This window comes from Colossoma macropomum, unplaced genomic scaffold (assembly GCF_904425465.1).
Source record: "Colossoma macropomum unplaced genomic scaffold, Colossoma_macropomum, whole genome shotgun sequence".
Classification (NCBI taxonomy): Eukaryota; Metazoa; Chordata; class Actinopteri; order Characiformes; family Serrasalmidae; genus Colossoma; species Colossoma macropomum.
This window is the reverse complement of record NW_023494800.1, coordinates 20228405-20248849: the sequence shown is the minus strand read 5'-3', so window position 1 is coordinate 20248849 and position 20445 is coordinate 20228405. Positions and strand designations below refer to the sequence as shown.

Genomic DNA, 20445 nt, shown 5'->3' with positions numbered 1-20445 from the left:
TAATGAGGATGAGGCCAAATTTACCATACCGTGCGAAGGCTATCAGTAAAAATAAGTTTACTTTGCTTAACTGTTATTTTCTATAATCTGTGCGAACCGTGACGAGAAAGACTTTTACGTACGTTTACGTAAAGAGTACACACATGGTGTAAACATAAGACGTTCATAATCCACAATTAATTACAAATGATCAGACATACTCTGAAATTATGCTCTATAAATATACAGTCAGCTGTAACTTTTTCTATCCCTATTATAATGTTTATTATTTGATTAGCTCCCATGTTTCTTTCTGTTGTATCTTTATCTCCACAGTTCGGTCGCGCTGCCGTGTTAGTAAAGTGCTAGGCTGCGTCCCAAACCGCACTACTACACTACATACTACGCTGATGAACGGACTTGTGTTGGTGCTGTTTCTGACCTGCTGTTTAGTATGGTACAGTGCGGATTTGGACGCAGCCTTAGTTTTTTTTTTAGTTTATACAGTCCACAGCGAGACCAAATTAGGTTTATGTAAAATATACACACTTCTTTTGTGTTAACAGCGTTAAGTCGTTTTCGCAGCCGTGTCTCACGTGCCTCAGAGAAACGGTAAGGGGCGCGTTCACACAAACATTGCCCCCTTCTGCTCCGGAGGGCCGAACAGTCAGCGCCTTTATAAGAAAACTCGTGGTTTCATGAGCATCTCAGTAGTTTGGAGAGTGAGAGTGGCTGAGATTGTAGTTAGAGCTCTGCTCTAAATGAGATGGTGGTGACTCTGTCTGTGCTCCTGTGGGTGTTTCATGTCGCCGCGTCGTCTCCTCATGAAGCTTATGGAGTCGACTCTGAGGTAAGAACGAGAAAGTTTTAAAAAGTTTTAAGTGTCATATTTCCTTCTACCAATAACACATTTATATACACATTTCTGTTTCTCCAGTCCAATTCACCGTGTGTTGTGTTTGCCTAGAGAGGGCTTTCCTGGTAGTTTGTGCTTGATTGTTAATTCGTTTATTTTATTTTATTTTGTTTTATTCTTTATTTGTTATTATCGTACTATTTTCATTTTCGCTTTGAATATTTTGGGAACTACTGAGAACTACTATTCACTGCTATGAGTCAGTGTAACAGCTGCTGATTTGTACTAACACTACTATTCAGTCTTTTAGAAGTCAAATTTACAGTTTGAAAAGGACTCATTCTGGCAAAGACCACTGACCACTGGTATTCACTTCAGAATGTGCGAGGCGCTCAAGTCAGGCCCTGTTGAGAAATGCTGCACTTTGTAATCTGACTACATTTAACTCCCTGTGATCCTCAGTAATATAGAGTTTAACAGTGTCTGCATCTTCAGGGTCTTGCCAGCCTGGGTACTTGTAATCTGTAGATGGTGATTGCATCAGTTCTTGGTGGAATGTGCCCTGCATGAGTTTGTAGCAGAAGTGGCTTGGGGTGGGCTGTTGTAATTATTTTTTTGCCAAAGGCATTTTAGTGTAAAGAAAATCATGGTGGTGCATGTTTAAACACATACTAGCTGGAAGTCATGACTACATGGAAGGCATGAGAAATCACTGACAGTATCATCACGAGTCATCAGTACGCTTGAACAAACCAGGCTTGGTGTCCTTCGTAGGAACTGAACTGACTGGAAATGCATGTCAACACATCTGGATAGATTCAGTGTATTTAACCCAATCAAAGTGTGCTAGTGACTTACCAAGCTTATGCCTAACACACTAAAAAAATACAGTAATAACAAAACAACAAATCAAAAAAATGCTACTACAACAAATATTACGACAGAATGACAATACATAGACAACAAATACACAGATTACAATAAATACAACACAAATACTGCACTTTTGAAACTGCATTTGTGGCAAATATTGCACATATGGATGATGCATCCACATCCAAATGATGATACTTCTGATCATCTGATGTTTTTATTGTCCATTACCACAACTGGAATTTAAGATGTTTTTCCCTTCCTTTTCAACCTATAGAATCCTAATGAGCTTAACAACAGTGACCCAGGTACTTCACTTTTAAACCTCCCATGTCTAAAGAAATATATATATATATATATATATATATATATATATATATATATATATATATATATATATATATATGCCAAATGTATTTATCAGATATAGTTTTGCAATATATTGAAATGGCATAAAATATGAACAAAATGTATTTCAAATAAACAGGATATCAATAATTGAACTGCTTGTTCACAGTATATCAATACCTATGCCACCTGCTTTATACAGTGCTGAGAAAAAGTATTTGCTCCCAGTTGCTTCTGTTGTCACACTTAAACGTTTCAGATCATCAAACTACTTTTAATATTAGACAAAGATAACTCAAATAAACCTAACATGCTGTTTTTAGATGATCAGATTCACTGGCCACACCCAGGCCTGATTACTGCCAGACCTGCTGAATGCAAACAGCACTTAAATAGGACCTGTATGGCAATGTGAAGCAGGATAGAAGGTCCCAGAAAGCAGCACATGATGGCACATTCTAAAGAGAATCGAATACAGATGCGAAACAAAGTCATGAAATCTACCAGTCTGGAAAGGGTTACAAAGCCATTGCTAAGGCTCTGGGAATCCGGCAAACCACAGTGAGAGCTATTATCCACAAATGGATATAACTTGGAACAGTGATGAATCTTCTCAGGAGTGGCCAGCGTACCAAAATTTCACCAAGCACATCCAGGACGACTCATCCAGGAGGTCACAAAAGAACCCAGACGAACATCTGAAGAGCTGCAGGTCTCATTTGCCTCAGTTAAGGTCAATGTATATGATTCCACAATAAGAAAGACACTGGGCAAAAAATGGCATCCATGGGAGAGCTGCAAGACGCAAACCACAGCTGACCAAAAAGAACACAAAGGCTCGTCTCATATTTGCCAAAAAAGCATCTAGATGACCCCTAAGACTTTTTCTTTTAAACTTTGTGGACTGGTAACCTCACATGGTTGATATAGGTTTAAAAAGTATTTATCTTTAATAAATGAAATGATCATTAAAAGCTGCATTTTGTGTTTACTCATGTTGTCTTGATGTTATATTAAAATTAGTTGGATGATCAGAAACATTCAAATGTAACAAATTTGCAAAAATAGAAGAAATCAGGTGAGGGGCAAATACTTTTTCACAGCACTGCATTAAAGGTTCACTGGCCACTATTTCAAATTAAGTGGAATGCAAATACATTTTGAAAGGTATTCCAAACAGTAAAGTGCATTACATTCTAACATTTGCAAATGTAACATTGCAAAACATTCTAACATTTAAGTTCTGTAATGTACATTTTGAACTATTTCTGTTGATCCATTCATCATGATATGCTCACATTATGTAAAAGGCAGCCAGTGTCAAATGGTGTAAAATCAAAAATAGAAATGTTTTGTAATGACAGCAATGATATGCTATCAGTCTATCAATGACTGGCCTTTCAGTCGAATTACAGTACACATGGCCCAATGTTGGCCAACTATTCCCAATTCCAAGACTAAACCTGGATGTGGCTTGATAAAGAGCTCCATCCATTGAGACACAGGCTGTATTTTTAGACTTGTGGGATCACAAATGTATTCATGTGTTCACTGAAACTGCGCCTGTTATTCAGTTTGGAATGTAATCTTGTATTGTGCTCCGTATTTTCACTAGACATGGACTATCTTCGTCCTGTGCTGTGTCAAAGTGCGTGCCGCCCACGAGAAACTTTAGTCAAGGTTTGGCATGAGTTCCCTGAGGAAATGCATTACACCATTTCTCCTTGTTATGTACCTGTGCAGCGCTGTGGGGGGTTCTGTGGTGACGAGGCTACAGTGTGTGTGCCTGTGAAAAACGACACTGTTCTGGTGCAGGTATGACAGACAATATGGTGCTAAACACTGGGAAGAAATTGCTCTTGTTTTGAATCATATTCCAGCAATTCTTAACTCCATTCTATAGTTTTAAACCACTATTATTGTCTCATTTCTCAATAGGTGCAACGGATAAGTGACCCCATTGTGATGATTGAGTTACCATTTGTTCAGCACAGTGGCTGTAGTTGCAGGTAAAACCCATATTGTGGAAACGGGGCCATTTTCTTCAAGAATGATTCACTGTAGACTGGAATATTTGCCATTTAGATGCTTTAGAGTTGGAATATGACATTCAAATGAACAGACCAGTTTATCAGACCCATATTCAGGCTAAGCTTTGGCTAAAAAGAATTGCTTAGGCACTGCAGTTTAGTCCACAACGCTTAATTTATGTCTGTGAATTCTCAGTTCTCTTATACACTGAGAATCATTACCATCCTTGTTGATGCTGTATTTGTTTAGTTTAATTATATTGTAAATTTTTATTATTATTAATTCTTTATTATTCTTTTTTTTCTCAGATCCAGGGAGAGTCTGAGTGCCTCATTTGTACACTTTTAGAACAAAGTGCCTGAAACCTCTACCAAAAATGATGCAGTGAAATGTTGCAAAGGTGTTTTCCAGAGTACGGTAACCAAGCTGTTTTGTGCAGTTGTGAAACACTATTTGCAGAATTGAAAACACCATTACCAGGGCTATCAGTACACTGTTGAGAGAAAGTGTCTAAAAACTCTACTATTCAAAGTTTAAAATAGTAAAAATACTGTTATGTTTTCCACAGTATAGTAACCAAATTTACAACATTTCTAGATCAGTTGGAAACACTAGCATCAGGGGTATCCCTATTAGTCAGTGGATGAAAGAACAATTGAATGAATGACATTTGGCAGTCACATCTGAAGTAAATGTTGAAAACAAAGATTTCCCACGATGATAGAGAAACACGGGGAAGACTCCAACCTTGAATACTTCTGACAGCTGCTCATAGACCACTGTAGTCGTGTCGTCATTTTGTAGTCGGCGCCATGTTCTTATGCCCATATTAGGAACTCCGGGTCTGATCTCCATTTCCCTATGACCAGAAGGAAGAGGGTTTTCGAAAAATCGCCTCTATCGCCCCCTGTGTTAAATAAACATGTTCAGATCCCGATACGTGTTGTCCTGTGAACATTCTTCTCTCGAATGACACTGGACCTCTGAATTACGAGGTCGTTAAAGAGTTCAAATATGAATTGCTACATGTGAGCTAAAGCTACTGCACACTGAATTCACGTCATTAGACTGGCAGCCTTATTAAGCAGGTTTTGTCAGTGTACATTTCCATGTACAGACTGAGGGCAGATGAAAAGAAGTCAAAACAGAATCAGCAGGTTTCCCTGCAGTTCTCTCTTCTTCATCTGATGCTCACTGAAACACGATAGATCTTTCCTTTTAGCTTGATTTGAAAAGATCTACAAACGTACCTGCACGCAGGCTAATCCAGTACAGACTCAGCTTAGTATCACTCCTCACCCCTGATACACTGATTTAGGCTCTCAGAATATCCTAATTATTATTTTAATGCTGGTAATTTTTCGGAGGACATTTTCTCGGGACAATCGCCAGCTTTCTTTTCGACTTTTCCCGTTCGACCTTAAGTGGTACAGCAGTCACTGCTGCGCCATTTAAGGTGGAACGGGAAAATTCGAACAAGCAGCCACCGAAAAAGAAGCTGACGAGTTTCATGGAGGGTTGAAAGGCATGATATGAGGAGGTTTCACTATTAACGCTTAACAGCTGAGTAACATTAAATTATTTTTTCTGGTTCACCGAACTAACAGGTCAGTATTTTGTCTTGTTAGCTAATGTTTGTGATAGCTAGTCACAGCTGCTGCACCGTTTAAGGTGGAACATGAACATTCAAACAAGAAGCTGCGAAAAAAGAAGCTAAATTCAGCCTCGTAGTTTTAACACGGGTAGTATTTTTGATAAGAAGTTTTAGTCTATCAAAATATCCCACCCACAGGTTTTATTTACGAGTATACCTGTAATTTTTCGCTACGGTAAAACATTTGGATAAGGTAGCACAGCTCGTCAGAGCACCACCACAGCCCGCCTTAGTTTCGTGTAGCTTTAGCTCTCATGTAGCAATATTAGTATTATAGCTCTTCACGACCTCGTAATTCGGAGGATCCAGTGGTATCCAGGAGAAAAATGTTCACAGGACAAAACGTATCAGGTTCTGAACATTTTAATTTAACACAGGGGGCAATAGAGGCGATTTTTCAAAAACCCTATTCATTCTGGCCATAGAGAAATGGAGCTTAGACCCGGAGTTCCTAATATGGGCATAACGAGGACTACAGAATGACGCACGACTACAGTGGTCTATTTACTAGACGACCACTGTTAGCTTGTATGTGCTGTTCAATTATTAGGCTCCTGCAAATATTCAGTAATATATTCTTTTTAGAACCACTCAGTACAACCTGACTCAGGCTGTTTTACATCAGTTATGAGATTCCTAAACATTGTAGCTATATCGTTGAAATAAGGTATTGTTTTACAGGGTAAATTAATTTGGACCAGTGGTCACCAACCCTGGTCCTGGAGATATACTGTCCTGTGGAGTTATGTTCCAACAACAGTCTGCCACACCTGCTCCAGCTAATTAACTTCTTCAGATGTCCCTTACTTGTTGAATCAGATGCATTAGTGTTAGGTAAGGGGGGGCGAGAGACAGCATGTTAGATGCAGGTTGGTACTAAACTCTGCTGGAAAGTAGATCTCCAGTGTGTAAAAAAAGTAACTGTATTCTGAATACTACTTTTTCAGAATGTAACATGGACTGAATACAGATCTGCGTTCTGTATTATGAATATTTGTAGTCAAGGAAAGCAGGTAGGAAAGGACATTTCATTCAACTATTTGGAACTGTAGTGTGTAATCGCCTGAACTGAGATTGGGAAGCCCTGACTATAACCATTAGTGTTCCTACACAAAACATGGTGTTTCAAAGCACCAGCTGATTTGATTTGAAGTGTTTGAATAGTGAATTATTCATATTTTCACTCTCCTACATGGCAAGGGGTGGAAACACTTTCGAATCTCTCTAGGAGACAAAACATAATTTGGTATTTCAGAACTCTTATTTGTTGATACTCTGTTTCACTAGTAATGGTCTTTTCAAACACCAAGGTCATTGTCTTCCAATACAGCCTGTATTCTCTTCACACACTCATTTCTCTCGTGTTTCCAGGTTCTTTTTTGGTGGCAGCTCAGTTTCTGAGTTTCCAGACACTTTCTTTTTACAGTATATGATAAATGGAAACTTGTATTATCTGTCCGTCCACAGGCTAAATCACTGTGCTACTATTTTACATTCAAGTAATTACTTTAGTCTGCACTTGCTTTGTAATAAGAAAAGAGAAAATGATCCATGTGAAATGAAGTAATGCTGTGTATAGGCTTATGAATCAGTAAGTACTGTAAAAGCTGTATCATTCAGCTACAGTGATTTTTTTGTTTTTTTCTTTTTCTTCCTTGTTTTTGTTGCGCAAACAACTGCGTCAACAATGTCTAGCTTTTGTGTCCTGGTTTCATCACTGCATGTACACAAACAACGTGTAGCACTTAATATTGAGGTTCTAGTGTTATAATGCTGTGTAATCCTGTCCCGTGTTTTAGTGGGGAAGTGCAGGTTAAATCATGAGTAATGAGTCATGTTCAGCAGTGGAAATTAGGTGAAGATGCCTTTGACTCTGTGAGAAAACGGAAATCAGAAGTGCACCACTTTTTACTGGAATTAAGGAGATGTCCATTCACTCTGAAACACTTTCACTGGTAAAACAAAATGATAAGAGTTCGCAGTATGACAATATGTTGTTACTGTTATCAAGATGTCATAATACACTTTTCTGAGTATGCTGTGGTTATTTTCAGCATTTCTAAAGTACTGAGCGAGTGCATGGATAATAAAAAGAAGACTTAGGCCAATTAAAGGGATCATGTAAATAACAACCAGTGTGTATTAACCATGTAGTAACAAATGCCTAATCTGATGGTCTGATGTTTCATGATTATATTTTATTCATTTATTTTTACCAGTTGTTTAACTTTTCCACCTATTCCTTTAACAATAATTTATTTTTTCAAACATTTAATAAAATAGATTTTCATAGCCTTTTTAAAAAGTGGTGCTACTGTTTTGCTGTTGTGTTTTGTCCATTCCAACTTGTCTGAAAAAGTCAAAATGACAGCAAATATTGTGATACATACGGTATTCTGTATTGAGAAACTGTCCTTTAGTTTTTGGATGCAGTATTTTTACTGTATCTTATAAGGCACTTGATCAGAACAATTGATATGCAAATCTGATTTTTGCTTTAGTGGCTCAAGATAGGCTATTCTTGTTTTTCCCCTTTATTGACTGCAGTTACATGAAGAGCATGATCATGTTTGCCACGATTTCTTGTGTTATGAGCTCTACAGTAATGTCTGGAATAAGTCGATTTTCAGTTTGTAATGAAGTGGAGTGAATGTGATCAGTTGCACGACCAGCCTGGATGAATAATGCATGAGCAACAGTGAACTCTGTTTCATGATGTTTTTGTGGTTAGTGAAGAAGAGAGTAAAGAATAGCTATTACTTTGAAATATGCTTCCTTTTTTTCAAAATGAATGAGCTGTTCTTTTTCTCCCAAAGACCACCGTGATACCTCTTCACTTCAACTAATACACTCTTAAACCAGATTTGTTAAAAAAAAACACACACGCATTCTGTCTCTAACTAGAGTCATTAGTGTGTCCAGTTGGAGACGACACATTTATTCTAACACATAATGTGTTGAAATATTTCTATACCCAATTATAGAAAACACATTTTGGGTTACTTTTAACACAATGTGTTAAATCAAAAAACAACATTACACTAAAAGTGTTAAAATGGGTAACACAAGTTAGTGAGTTATTGTTCAACACATCACTTTTTAGAGTGCAGCAAGCTTACTTTTGTATTAGCAACAAGTGACAGTGGCCTAATTACTGATATTCTTGCTCTACATGATAAAGGAGTATATATGAATCATTGGTAACAGTTTCTGTCTAAAGGACGATGTTTGCTGCAGTCAGTGATCGTAAACCTCTGAAGGGCACCTATATTATATGTGTCTCTAATAAAATGGCCAGTAAGTGTAGGTACAAGGTAAGCATACATAACTTACTGACCATTTGGTGTAATGTCTCAGTAGAACCAGCAGGAAGTTGAGCTTGTTAGTTATTCTCTTTTTGTGCTATTTTTGGTCTAAAATAAACTGCTAAATCTTGAAAGTGAGAGGTGTGTGCAGCAGCAGAGCCGTCCTGGTACTGAGCCAATAGAACAGAATGAAAACAAACACAGAGAGGAATCTTAACTAAATGTGAATGACTAAATGAAACGGAATGGATTTCTTTCTTCACAAATACACATATAAGTAAATGTACTATCATTTGAAACTGATTTAAAAGATACAGTAGCATCAAAACTGTGCATGACTGGACCATTAAAGTTGAAGTAGTAGAGGGCAGCAGTACATATTAGTCACTTACCTAAGGTTTGGTACCCTAACTCAACTCAGCACAGCTCACAGCTTTTTGCTCATGTTTCTGTTCATGTCGTATAAATCTCACCTTTTACTAAAGGTTTCTGTGGAGGGAACCATTATGAGTATTGCAAAAATTGGTGGTGGTTCTGTAGCTCAGTGGGGCTGTGCTTAAGGGTTTAAAAACAGACTGTTTTACTTATTTTGTTTATATAATGTTAATATTGTTATTTTATATAATTTACAAAACAAAACCCATTAATTATGACTGTCATATGATGTGAAAACATTTAAAAAGAAAGAAAATGGGATAGTATTCACTAATAGAGTTTTCTTTCTGTTGAGTGTATTAACCAACAGCGTGGAGTGAACTCATTGTTGTGACCCTGTTTTTGCTTATTCAACTCAAATTTACACTTTTTACAATTTTGATGATTAATGCAATTTTTCGGAACTAATACACACATTTTACCAATAGATAAATTAACAAATTAAAAAAAGAAGGGAAAGATAACAATAATAATGACAAAAGGAAGGAGAAGAAAACAATGCAGAGGCATGTAAAAGATTTTGTAGATATTGCAAAGCTCCAGATATTTTAGGTATTTTTTTCCTGGTTGTTAATAAATGTAAATGGATGTGAATAAATACTGCGTTTCTTTTTAGCTCCTAGTATTTTGTATGCTTTGCAGGCAAATAGTTCACGGCAGATTCAGCCGCACCGTTGGGATTTGTGTAGTAACAGAAAATATAGTTGAGTATGAATTTATAGCTCGTTCACAGAGGAGAAGAGAAACAAACTATAGTGAAACCAGAAAAGAGAAACAAAGATACAGACATGCATTTTGACTCGCTTTTTACAGAACATTACAAAATAATCTGAGTCTGAAAATTTACGGGCATGTTTTGTTAAAAACGAAATAAAGTTGTAAGAAGACGTGGCGTGAGTGACGTAAGCGTGTCGGCGCAGAACCCGGATGATGACAGCTAACAGCTTCTAACAGCCAAAAACCAAAAGGAGAAGCAGCAGTAGTCGGGCTAACCGGTGAGAGTTTAAGACGGTTTTATTATTACAGCTGTCCAAGACGGGGTCTTGTCCAAAACGGCACTTCAGACGCGCTCGGTGTTATTTTACTTAAGAGAAAATATGTGTTAGGAGGTCAGTCATCTTGCTTTAGCTGGCTAGCTTGCTATGGAGTTTTATACTGAAGACAGAAAGCTAACCTAGCTAACGTAGATCTGCAGCCTTTGTATCAGCACGGCAGGCTAGCCGGACAGCGGATCACAAAGATGTGACTTTTAGATCTTTTTCTGTCTGCGTGAAAAATATTATATTACTGCTAGCTGTCTATTTGTGGAAAATATTTAGCAAACGTTGTCAATACGTGATAACATATTTTAGGAAGTAAACCAGCAATTAATGGTGGGGGGGAGCTAGGTAATGTTTATTACTTTGGTTAGCATGTTGACCCCTTCTCCAGCCAACAGCGCCGTGTAACAACACTGACACACTGACAGCTAACTGTTTCTTAACCTTGAGCATGGAGACAGTCCTCTGATGCCGGCTTTTATGTTTTTTTGTGTTTCAACATGAATGAAACAAGTTAGAGTGGTTGTGATAGACTTTTTAAATATCACTGTAGGTTATAGCTGTACAATTCCTGGACCTTTTACATCTCTGTCCCAGGTTATGTGTCAGAGCACCCATGAATGCCCGCCGCCGCCATGGTCCTAAGAGCAGCCAGGAAGGGGTGTACACTGGGCCTTCACAGACCCAGTCCCAGCTGGTCCAGTCGCTGGAGACCCCCCTGGCTATGCCAGTTCCCGTTACCCCTCTCGTAGACACCAGCAGCATGTCCTGCCGAGACCGCACCAGCGAGTTTCAGGCTGTGTGTAAATCCTTGCAAGGGAGACAGGTGAGTAAGTGCTGCATCCCATATGTACTTGTGTCATGTTGCTGGATTCCAAACGGTTTTCCATATGACATGCAACGAGGATGAATGAACACAGTAATTTGTTATAGATTACGCTTTTAGCCAGTCAGTGGTGCGAAGCACTGGTGCTGCACACTTTAGTAATTTCCCCTCTTAAACACACTGGGTCCAACTCCCCAGTTAATAGACCCTTTAAACACTAGACTCAAGGCAGCAGAAGTTGTCGTAATAGGGAGAAGGTTACGGCAATGCCAGTTTTTATGAATGAGAATGTAGTGATCTCACATGTTTTCACATCCATATTAAGGTATTTGCCTGATGTTTCCATGAAAAACAGTGTTTGTTTGGAGGAGCATTTTTAATTTTTGGAGAGAAACAAGATTGACAATGAAGATAAGGATCTCGTGACAAGATACAAACCTAGTCAGCTAACATTAGCTGTCTAATATTTACAAGAGTATAGTTAGTTGTACCTCGTTGTCCTTTGATTGTGTTATATGATTTAACTTTGCTTTGACTGTGATTAAACTGAAAACGGCTCCACTGAACAAGGTTTTTTGTTTGAAAAAATCAGGTGAATATCTTAATGAAGATGTGAAAATGTAAGAGATATCAACATTCTCATTTGTAAACACTGCAAATTCTGTAATTTTTTTCCCTAGTATGTCAACTTCTGCTGTATTAAGTCTAAAAGTGTGAAAAAGGTAAAGTTAGTATGTTGGAACAGGGAGAACACAAAACTGTGCTGAACTCCAGCCTTGAGTTTTCCACCTGTCCAGTAACTAACCATTTAAAATGTTCATTTTATCTTGTGCATCAGTTGTACTGGGTGATTAAACTTTGTTCCAAATTTTGTTTTTGATTTCTTAACCCCTTTTTCCAGAATGGAGCACAAGATATTAAACCAGTTCAGAGTGCAGTCAGACAACGGAGTGACTTCACTCTCATGGCAAAGTGAATATCACAGCTTTTTACTTTAATTTCTACAGTTGGTCCCAAATTACTAATAGCTCGGATGTTCATTTAATTGGGCTTTTTGACGTTGGCTCTGTGAACAAAAGTCAAATCTTTATTTCTCCTTGTCTCCTTTATAGGCGAATTGGCAGGGACCTTAGCAACACCTTTGCCAAGCTGGAAAAGCTCACAATACGCAAGTATCTTCTAATTTTAAGCCACCTGCTAACTCCAGTGCATGTACTGTACTGAGGTTTGTAATGTTTTCCCTTTTTGATTACAGTTGCCAAAAGAAAATCCCTCTTTGATGACAAAGCAGTGGAGATTGATGAATTGACATATATTGTGAAACAGGTAAATAATTTCTTTTGTCTTACATGTGCAGATCACAAATCCTGAATCATGAATCATTTCTACACGTGAACTTTATCTCTCTCTTATGTAGGATATTAACAGCCTGAATAAACAGATAGCACAGCTGCAGGAGCTGGTCCGCTCTAGGAATGGGCAAAACAGCAGACATCTCCAGACACATTCCAGTACCATCGTTGTTTCATTGCAGGTGTGGACATCTTCCAAACATGTTGAGAGCTAAACTAGTTAGAAAGAAAAACAATATGAACTGTGATGACATTTAACACCTTCTTCCTCATGTTTGTTTTGTACAGTCAAAATTGGCATCAATGTCAAGTGATTTCAAGTCAGTTCTGGAGGTCAGGACAGAGGTAAATCCTATTGATGCAAATGAGGGCAGCACGTTATTTTTCCTATATTGTATTTATGTTGGTTTTTACAGAGTCTTTGTCTATTTGTTTACAGAATCTGAAGCAGCAGAAGAGCAGACAAGAACAGTTTTCTCAGTCTCCAGCCTCATCCTCTTCGTTCCATGACAGCAGCTTTAGTAAGACCAGTAACCTTCCTGCAGTGAATAAATATGCTGTGATGTTGCCATACTGACTGACTCTTATTTCACAAACAGGCAATTCAGTTTTGATGCAAGATAATTCAAAGAAAGCAGATATCTCCATAGACATGGATCTTCGATCCAGCCAGCAGATGCAACTCCTAAATGAGAAGGTACAAATGCTACACGTTTAGTTCACTAACTTGGCTTCAGAAATTACATAGTAAGTTTAACCGCCTTATATGTATGTATATGTCCAGGAGTCTTACATTCAGGATCGAGCGAACACTATGCAGAACATAGAGTCAACAATCGTGGAGTTGGGATCTATTTTCCAGCAGCTGGCCCACATGGTAAAAGAGCAGGAAGAGACAGTTCAAAGGTGAGTATCTAGAGCAGGGGTTTTCAACCCGTTCGCCAGGGACCCTCAGGTAATCCAGGTTTTTCCTCCAACCCAACTTGCACCACAAAAATCTGGACCATCTGGGAGTCCCTCAGGACTGGGTTGAGAACCAGTGATCTACAGTGCATGAAAACTTCCTTAGCCTATAGGCATTTTTCACCACTGTGTTCTTCAACTCTGTGTTCTTCTGTCACAGGATTGATGCTAATGTGGAAGACACTCAGCTCAATGTCGACCTTGCTCATACTGAGATCCTTAAGTACTTTCAGTCTGTCTCCAACAACCGCTGGTTGCTCATCAAAATATTCCTCATTCTCATCATTTTTTTCTTCATCTTTGTGGTCTTCTTGGCCTGAGATCTATGGACACCCGATTGGATTCAGTACTGAGAAGCTTTTGAGAAGAAGCCGTTTCTGACAGGAGTGAAAGACACACTTTTCCTTCTTCTGCTCAGATACTCGCTCTCTGTCTGGGTAGAGCTTGTATTGCCAAGTGCTGTACAATTGCAGACAAGCTGTGCCCTTAAATAATTAGCTTTAATAAGATCATTTCTTTTGGGGAAGTAGAGTTGCTCCTTTGGAACATGAGCAGTGTTAAAGTAAACTGGTAATTCTGGCTGGATCTTATTTTTGTGGCTAAAAAGATTTTAGGTTTGAGTAGTTTTATACAATGAGAAAAGAAAATACACCCCACTGTTCGCTTCCTCTGTAGTTTAGAAGAATATATGGATACACCTTTACAGATGTGCAGATAGCTTGTTTCTTTTGTCCTAATGATCAGCTGGCAGGGAGCTTCTGAATAATTCTGGCCTAACTGCCTTTTAATTCTCTCAGGCTTGGCTACACTGTGTAACGTCAGTGATCCAGGAACACAGTTATCTAGTTACAGCAATATTCCAGTTTTACTTTTTGCATCTTTTGGCAGCAAACCAGTTGTTTGTAGGTGTGAAGCTTATTTAACAACTGAATACAATAACTGCCAGATGTGAAACTAGCCTTCAAAGGTGATGTAGGCAGTTGACCAATAGTAGCTGGACTTGCTAGCATCTAAGCTGTTTAAACATTATTCAGGAAAGACCCCAATAACATTGTGCCCAGAAGTACTTGGAGGTGCAGTGCTGTTCTGAGTACAGTAATTAATAGAATGAATAAAGGAAGAGTCAGAAGAAACCTTAGCTCTACAGAACATGTGAACACTGTCTGAGTAAGGTACTGCAAAAAAAAAAGCGTTTGGTCACTGTTGGAAGAAAAACGTATCTCCAAACCATATCTTTTCAGGAAAAAGAACATGTGCTCCTAACTTTAAATGCCACTTAATATAACAGTAGTTGTGTTGTGAACTGTTCTCACAACATAAAGGGCAGCTGGAGGTTTTGATTAAGCAGTACCATAGTACCATACATCCAGTGTCAGGGAAACAAGCATTTAAAGTTTATTTTTCAATTTCAAACATGGTTATAACTTGTAAGAGATACAGTAGAAGCTAATTCACTGTTAACACTGACATTCCAGCCCTTAACATACAGCTGTACTGTGAAATGAAAAGAAACAAACCACAGGATACAAATGGAGGAACATCAGTGGATCATGGCGTTGCGTTTAGCTTTAATTTCTGATTCCTCTGTCCTTCCCTGTTGGTCTTTGTTAGTTCTGCTTTGAGAGAGCATCCCCTCTGTCTTATATTTGCCTTCTTATTTCTGTTGCAGTGGTAAAAAGTGGGGGTGGTAAAAAGCTCTTACAGGTTCTTTGTACTCTTCAATTCCAACAGTATCAGTGTCTTAAATTATTAGTGGGGAAGCTGAATCTTTTCAATGGTCACTGTGTAATTTGTGACTGTAATTGCTGATATTATGTAACTAAACACTGTACATGTTAATATTTTTACAGTCATCACAGTCTACAAGTAAAAACATTCACATATTTGCACGTTTCATGTTTTTCACTGGTTATGCTTTCAAATCTAAGTGTTCACTTACACTTTCAAATAATGTATTTCAGAATGGTGTGTAACTACACATTGTTATACATTGTCAGACTTCTTGCTTTATCTGGGGCTGAGCATTCTTGAGAACATATTATGCTGTAGTCAGACTTGTGAAATTTTCATTTATTTAATGTGTTTCGGTGTGGAAGAATCAGAGCTGGGTGTGAAACATGAAAAAGAAATGTATGGCTAGACAACATGAGGCAGCTGAGGGGCAGACAAAGAAATGAAGACAAAACGAGTTTTAGAGTGGCTGCAGGTTTTAGAATGGTTGTATAAGACACTGCTGGTGAACAGTTGTCAGGCCAAAATGGTTTGCTTTTTGTGAGTTATAAATGTAAAGAAATTGCAGTTTAAAAAGAAAGTATAATATTACATTTTAAATTGTGTTTGGTCATTAAATACTGTAAATATATATGTTTTTATGTACTTCATATTACACTCTTCTAAAAGACTTTTTAACAGATAATCGCTGAAAGCATAAGCAAAAATGTTTTATTTGTGCCGTTTGGAAAACAGATGCATGCCAACATATATTATAGTTAAAAATTACATTATTTTCTATATACATTCAGTGCAGTTCATAAACCCATTGAAAAGTATCGAGAAGACTGTATATACACCGATCAGGCATAATATTATGACCACCTCCTTGTTTCTACGCTCATTGTCCGTGACAGTGACAGTGAGTGGACACAGTGTTTAAAAACTCCAGCAGCACTGCTGTGTCTGATCCACTCAGACCAGCGCAACATACACTAACACACCACCACCACATCAGTGTTACTGCAGTGCTGAGAATGATCCACCGCCCAAATACTACCTGTTCTGTGAGGGTCCATGGAGGTGTTGACCACTGAAGAACAGGGTAAAAGGGGGCTAACAAAGTATGCAGAGAAACAGATGGACTACAGTCTGTAATTGTAGAACTTGTATAGTAAGTGGAGCTGATAAAATGGACAATGAGCGTAGAAACAAGGAGGTGGGCGTAATGTTATGCTTGATCGGTGTACATCATATACAGTCAGTGGTCAAAATATTTTAGGCACATTGTGGTGGAGGCAGTGGACGCTATGGCGGAGCATGTTTATTCTTTCCTACTTTCATCATTCATTGTTCCATCATCCTTTCAAAGGCCCTGTGGAATTTCTTTATCTCAGACAGTTACTGATACACTTCACTTTTCTACGTCTTGTTCTTGAGGTATTTTCCAACAGTTGTTGTTATAAATCATTTTCATTCTTTCTTTTGTCATGAGAGTGAATGGTATATTCTGTTGTCAGAGCCCCCATTTTTATTCCTTAAAATATACATTCACATCTTCGAATTGTCCTTGTCTTGCTAGTTCAGGGGTGGAGAATCAGACGTCTGCACACTGTGGTGATTTCTCTGCTCAATCTGATCCAACTCTGCACTTAAATGGCAGGTTTAGTTTGTTGGTGAGTGCAGATAAAACAGCAAACTGTTCTGGACTCCAGCCCTCCTGCACTGCCCTATGCTCCTGCAGCTCATCCAGACTGTCGCATAAGACTAGAGGGAACAGCTGTCACCTCTGACACTTCAGACTCCAGCTCTCTCACCAGCTTCCTGAATCTGCAGGGAACAGAAACAATAAGCCTACTGTAGATCACCCTCCCTTTTGTAGAAATCAGATGTGATGACAAAGTGTCATTGCCAGTTACATTAACTGTGCAATTAAAGGGGAATTCCAGCAGTTTCTCAGAATTTCTGTGTAATTCAATGGCTAAGATGTAAACAAAGTTATTTAAAGTGTTTGATGTGAAAGTTCATTGAAGAGAAACTTAGTGACGGATTTCTTTACAATGGTGGAGACAGGAACACTGCAAACTTAGCCATTTTATTTACTATGCATAATAGTGGTAAATCTGAAAAAATAAGTTGTCCTTGGGTACTGTTTTGCCTAACAACACCCTGTATGTCCTCCACTCTGAATGTGTTAACAAATAGTTTAAACCTTTTCTCAAAACGATTGTAAAACATATTAGGCAACTTATTTGTAATTATTTCCCATAATAACCTTCTGTGAGGAAGCTTTTAGAGGCATTCAGCTCTTCAGATGTCTGGTCCCTATCACCACTGTGAACAGTTCTATCTGTAAGATTCCTTATGATGCGGTGTTTCTCATCAAACCACTCTAACTGACTTTATTTACATCTAAAATATATAACATGCAGAAATACACCAAACTCTGCTGGAGTATGCCCCTCCAGGATCAGATCTGGACCCTCCTGTTCAATTCAGAGAACAAGTGACCCACCTGAGAATCATGTAGCCACCCTGAGCCAACTGTGGTCCACACAGGAGCTGCGTCTGTGGCTTTCATCTGCCCTCTTCTGGTGGAGGTGCTCGGTGCGCCTTAGTAAAAAGCCCAGTTTCAGCATCAGTGTATTGGTCAAAGCTGGAGCTCCAATGTGTGGAAGGACCAATAGAACATCTGGAGACAATTTATTCTGAAGGTCAACTGTAGTTTATTCACAAATGCTCAAATTAACAAGGTAGCAAACAAGTGAGATTTCTACAGTCTGGAACAGTGTGATGATTATTTCTGAAAAATAAGTCAACAGGGAAACATTGTCTCCTGTTTACATAACTCAATTAATACAGTCTTGACAGTTAAAATACTTAAATAAAGGTAGAAAGGTAGCAGTCTCCAGAACACAGAAAGCCTACATGATCGGACCTTACTGTAAACTGTTGAAATATGCAGAGGGATGCAAAGGAGTCCCTCTTGTTCACAAGGTGAGAGGTGAAGGCAGCAGTCTGTCTTGCATGGCTGGCCAATGGCTTAAAGCACCTTGCCTCTCAGTGGAAGCTAAAGTGCTGAGGATAAATGTTAATCCCCTGTTATTACAGTATGATGAACCCATATTTTAATGCTTCAGCACTTTGGTCTGAAGCAACTAAAACCTGGTCAAGTCAAATGATCTCATGTTCAGTCCTTCTTCCAGACATTTCCACTATGCTGTCAAGGTTTTTGTAGGGATTACATAATATGCAATTAAATCAGAGTCTTGGCTCAACAATATGTGTAAGAAACAATAGAAGGGTCTGCTTTTCATGGGACAAATATGAAGATAATATCCATTAATATCCATTTTATATGGTGAGCTTGTACAGAAGCTTTGTGTAATTGGGAGCTGCTTTCAATTTTAAAAATGTTCTTTACACTTATGTATCTTATTTACAAAAGTGATACTTTGAAGAAGTGATGGACACTAAAGGTTTCTTAGGGATTTAGAAAGTGGTTCTTCTATAGATGAAACAACCATTTTGGCACCTCTTTATAAGAGCATATGCTCCAACAGATGCCTAACAAATATACTTCAAGGGTTACCCTGTCAGAATAGACCAGATAACATTTTGCATTCATCAAGGTACAACAGTAGTTTTAAGGTCCAATTGTGAACCTTAATTAAGTTTTTCCCAGTGTAAAAGGTATGTATTTGTACGTTTTCATAACCCAATGTTTTAAAACAGCAATAAAATAAAAAGGCTGGAGATGAGACAGGGTGTGTGGAGTCAGTACAACTTAGAAAATAATAATTTCAATAGATTTTGGTACAATTATTTTCCCTGACTAAAGGTACTGAGATGTACCCCTGAGGGTACCACCCCAGTGACAAGAGAAGTACTGCCCCGGAGACAGTTTCATACCTTTTTTCTGACTGTGGACAGATTGTGTGGCCAGTTTCAAACAAAACTAACACCTTCAGCTCTTCTGCCATGCAAAGGAAATTTGAGCTAAATGTTAGGCATGAATTTCAGCACAATGGCTTCAATTCTTTGAGCTCCTCACTTCTACTCTTCCTTCCTCAACACCGACCTGTCTCCACGCTTGTGTTAAAAGCCTGTTGGAGTCACTGGGATTAGATTAATGTGTAATGTAAGAGTTCCTTTGCGTATTGATCAAGTACAGTAAAGTGCTGCTCTTCTGCAGGTGTTTCTCTGGCTACTTATCATTCAGGCTCAAAGAAAAAAGCCTTCAGCCATCACATATTTCACCTGGAACAAAGGGTATTCAGAAGAGGACTTTTAAAAGTCAGTCACTCAGTTAAATATTGTAATTGGGGAAAAATATGGGCAACATTGTAAGAGCCAAAGCAGACGAGGAAGCAGGATGCAAGTGCGAGCTTGGTGTTTTATTGTTGTCCATGATGAAGACAGGATTAACCATAAACAAAAAGAAAAGCTAAACCAGAAAACTAACACACCGGAAGAACTAACAAACAAAACTGAGTATAAAACACTGAGACAAAACAATGCCAAGCATCATGCAAGACAAAGACAAGGGGAATATAAACTGAGGGATGAGAAACACCTGGGATCAATTACACGTGGGGTATAGACAAGACACAGGTGAGGGGCATGATAAAAGCAAGGGAGGAGCAGGGAAACATACAAAGACAAGGGCACAACTGGGCAGGATATTACAATACATAACTGGCAACGCTGTCCTTCAAGAATGCTTGTCCCTTCTTAAAATAAAGGTCCCTAAATGGTTCTTGGCTTGGAAAAACTGTTCTTTAAAAGGTTCATCACAGTTGCACGTCATTTATAAAAATTATTCTTCAAAGAAACATCCACTCCAAAAGGTTCTTTGGGCAACCGAAAATAGTTCTTCTGTCAAGACTCCAAAGAACGTTTTTTGGCAGCTTAATTTTTAAAAGCACAGGAGAAAGACAGACGAGATTTCTAATGGCTTCACATTATAGAATTTTGTTTTTCTGAGGTGTCTTACAGTGGTCTGCTTTGCCTTGAGCTAAATGGACGAAAATTGCGGACGTTTGCAAACCAATCATCAATTTGCTGACCTAG

At 38.4% G+C, this 20445-nt stretch overlaps 2 protein-coding genes and 1 non-coding gene across 5 annotated transcripts; all 3 read left to right on the top strand.

Annotated features, from left to right (window-relative positions):
* The first annotated feature begins 715 nt into the window (after positions 1-715).
* On the top strand, positions 716-4939 carry LOC118820167 (vascular endothelial growth factor B). 3 transcript variants are annotated; one of them, XM_036588323.1, is made up of 5 exons: positions 716-829; positions 1986-2016; positions 3672-3871; positions 3995-4065; positions 4396-4939. In XM_036588323.1, exons 1-5 carry the CDS (start codon positions 746-748, stop codon positions 4433-4435), a joined length of 426 nt encoding a protein of 141 aa, XP_036444216.1. In that variant the 5' UTR covers positions 716-745; the 3' UTR covers positions 4436-4939. The 3 variants fall into 3 exon arrangements, with proteins under 3 accessions (XP_036444216.1, XP_036444217.1, XP_036444218.1); XM_036588325.1 differs by having other exon boundaries at positions 769-829; positions 3800-3871; XM_036588324.1 differs by lacking the exon at positions 1986-2016 and having other exon boundaries at positions 717-829; positions 3800-3871.
* A 4544-nt stretch (positions 4940-9483) lies between these two features.
* LOC118820743 lies at positions 9484-9598 on the top strand. The gene has a single exon (XR_005008287.1). It is a non-coding gene; the product is annotated as a U5 spliceosomal RNA (small nuclear RNA).
* A 355-nt stretch (positions 9599-9953) lies between these two features.
* On the top strand, positions 9954-15548 carry stx5al (syntaxin 5A, like). The gene is made up of 11 exons (XM_036588138.1): positions 9954-10476; positions 11119-11347; positions 12249-12319; positions 12460-12515; positions 12603-12673; positions 12765-12881; positions 12988-13044; positions 13139-13220; positions 13299-13396; positions 13484-13605; positions 13823-15548. Exons 2-11 carry the CDS (start codon positions 11138-11140, stop codon positions 13980-13982), a joined length of 1044 nt encoding a protein of 347 aa, XP_036444031.1. The 5' UTR covers positions 9954-10476; positions 11119-11137; the 3' UTR covers positions 13983-15548.
* The last annotated feature ends 4897 nt before the right edge of the window (positions 15549-20445 follow it).

Bases quoted from the DNA above. Each gene is read 5' to 3' on its own strand.
- LOC118820167 (XM_036588323.1), top strand. From the start codon at position 746: ATGGTGGTGACTCTGTCTGTGCTCCTGTGGGTGTTTCATGTCGCCGCG. The intron at 830-1,985 runs GTAAGAACGAGA...TTCAACCTATAG, and splicing joins CTTATGGAGTCGACTCTGAG to AATCCTAATGAGCTTAACAA. The intron at 3,872-3,994 runs GTATGACAGACA...ATTTCTCAATAG, and splicing joins ACGACACTGTTCTGGTGCAG to GTGCAACGGATAAGTGACCC.
- stx5al (XM_036588138.1), top strand. From the start codon at position 11,138: ATGAATGCCCGCCGCCGCCATGGTCCTAAGAGCAGCCAGGAAGGGGTG. The intron at 11,348-12,248 runs GTGAGTAAGTGC...CCCTTTTTCCAG, and splicing joins AATCCTTGCAAGGGAGACAG to AATGGAGCACAAGATATTAA. The intron at 12,674-12,764 runs GTAAATAATTTC...TCTCTTATGTAG, and splicing joins TGACATATATTGTGAAACAG to GATATTAACAGCCTGAATAA.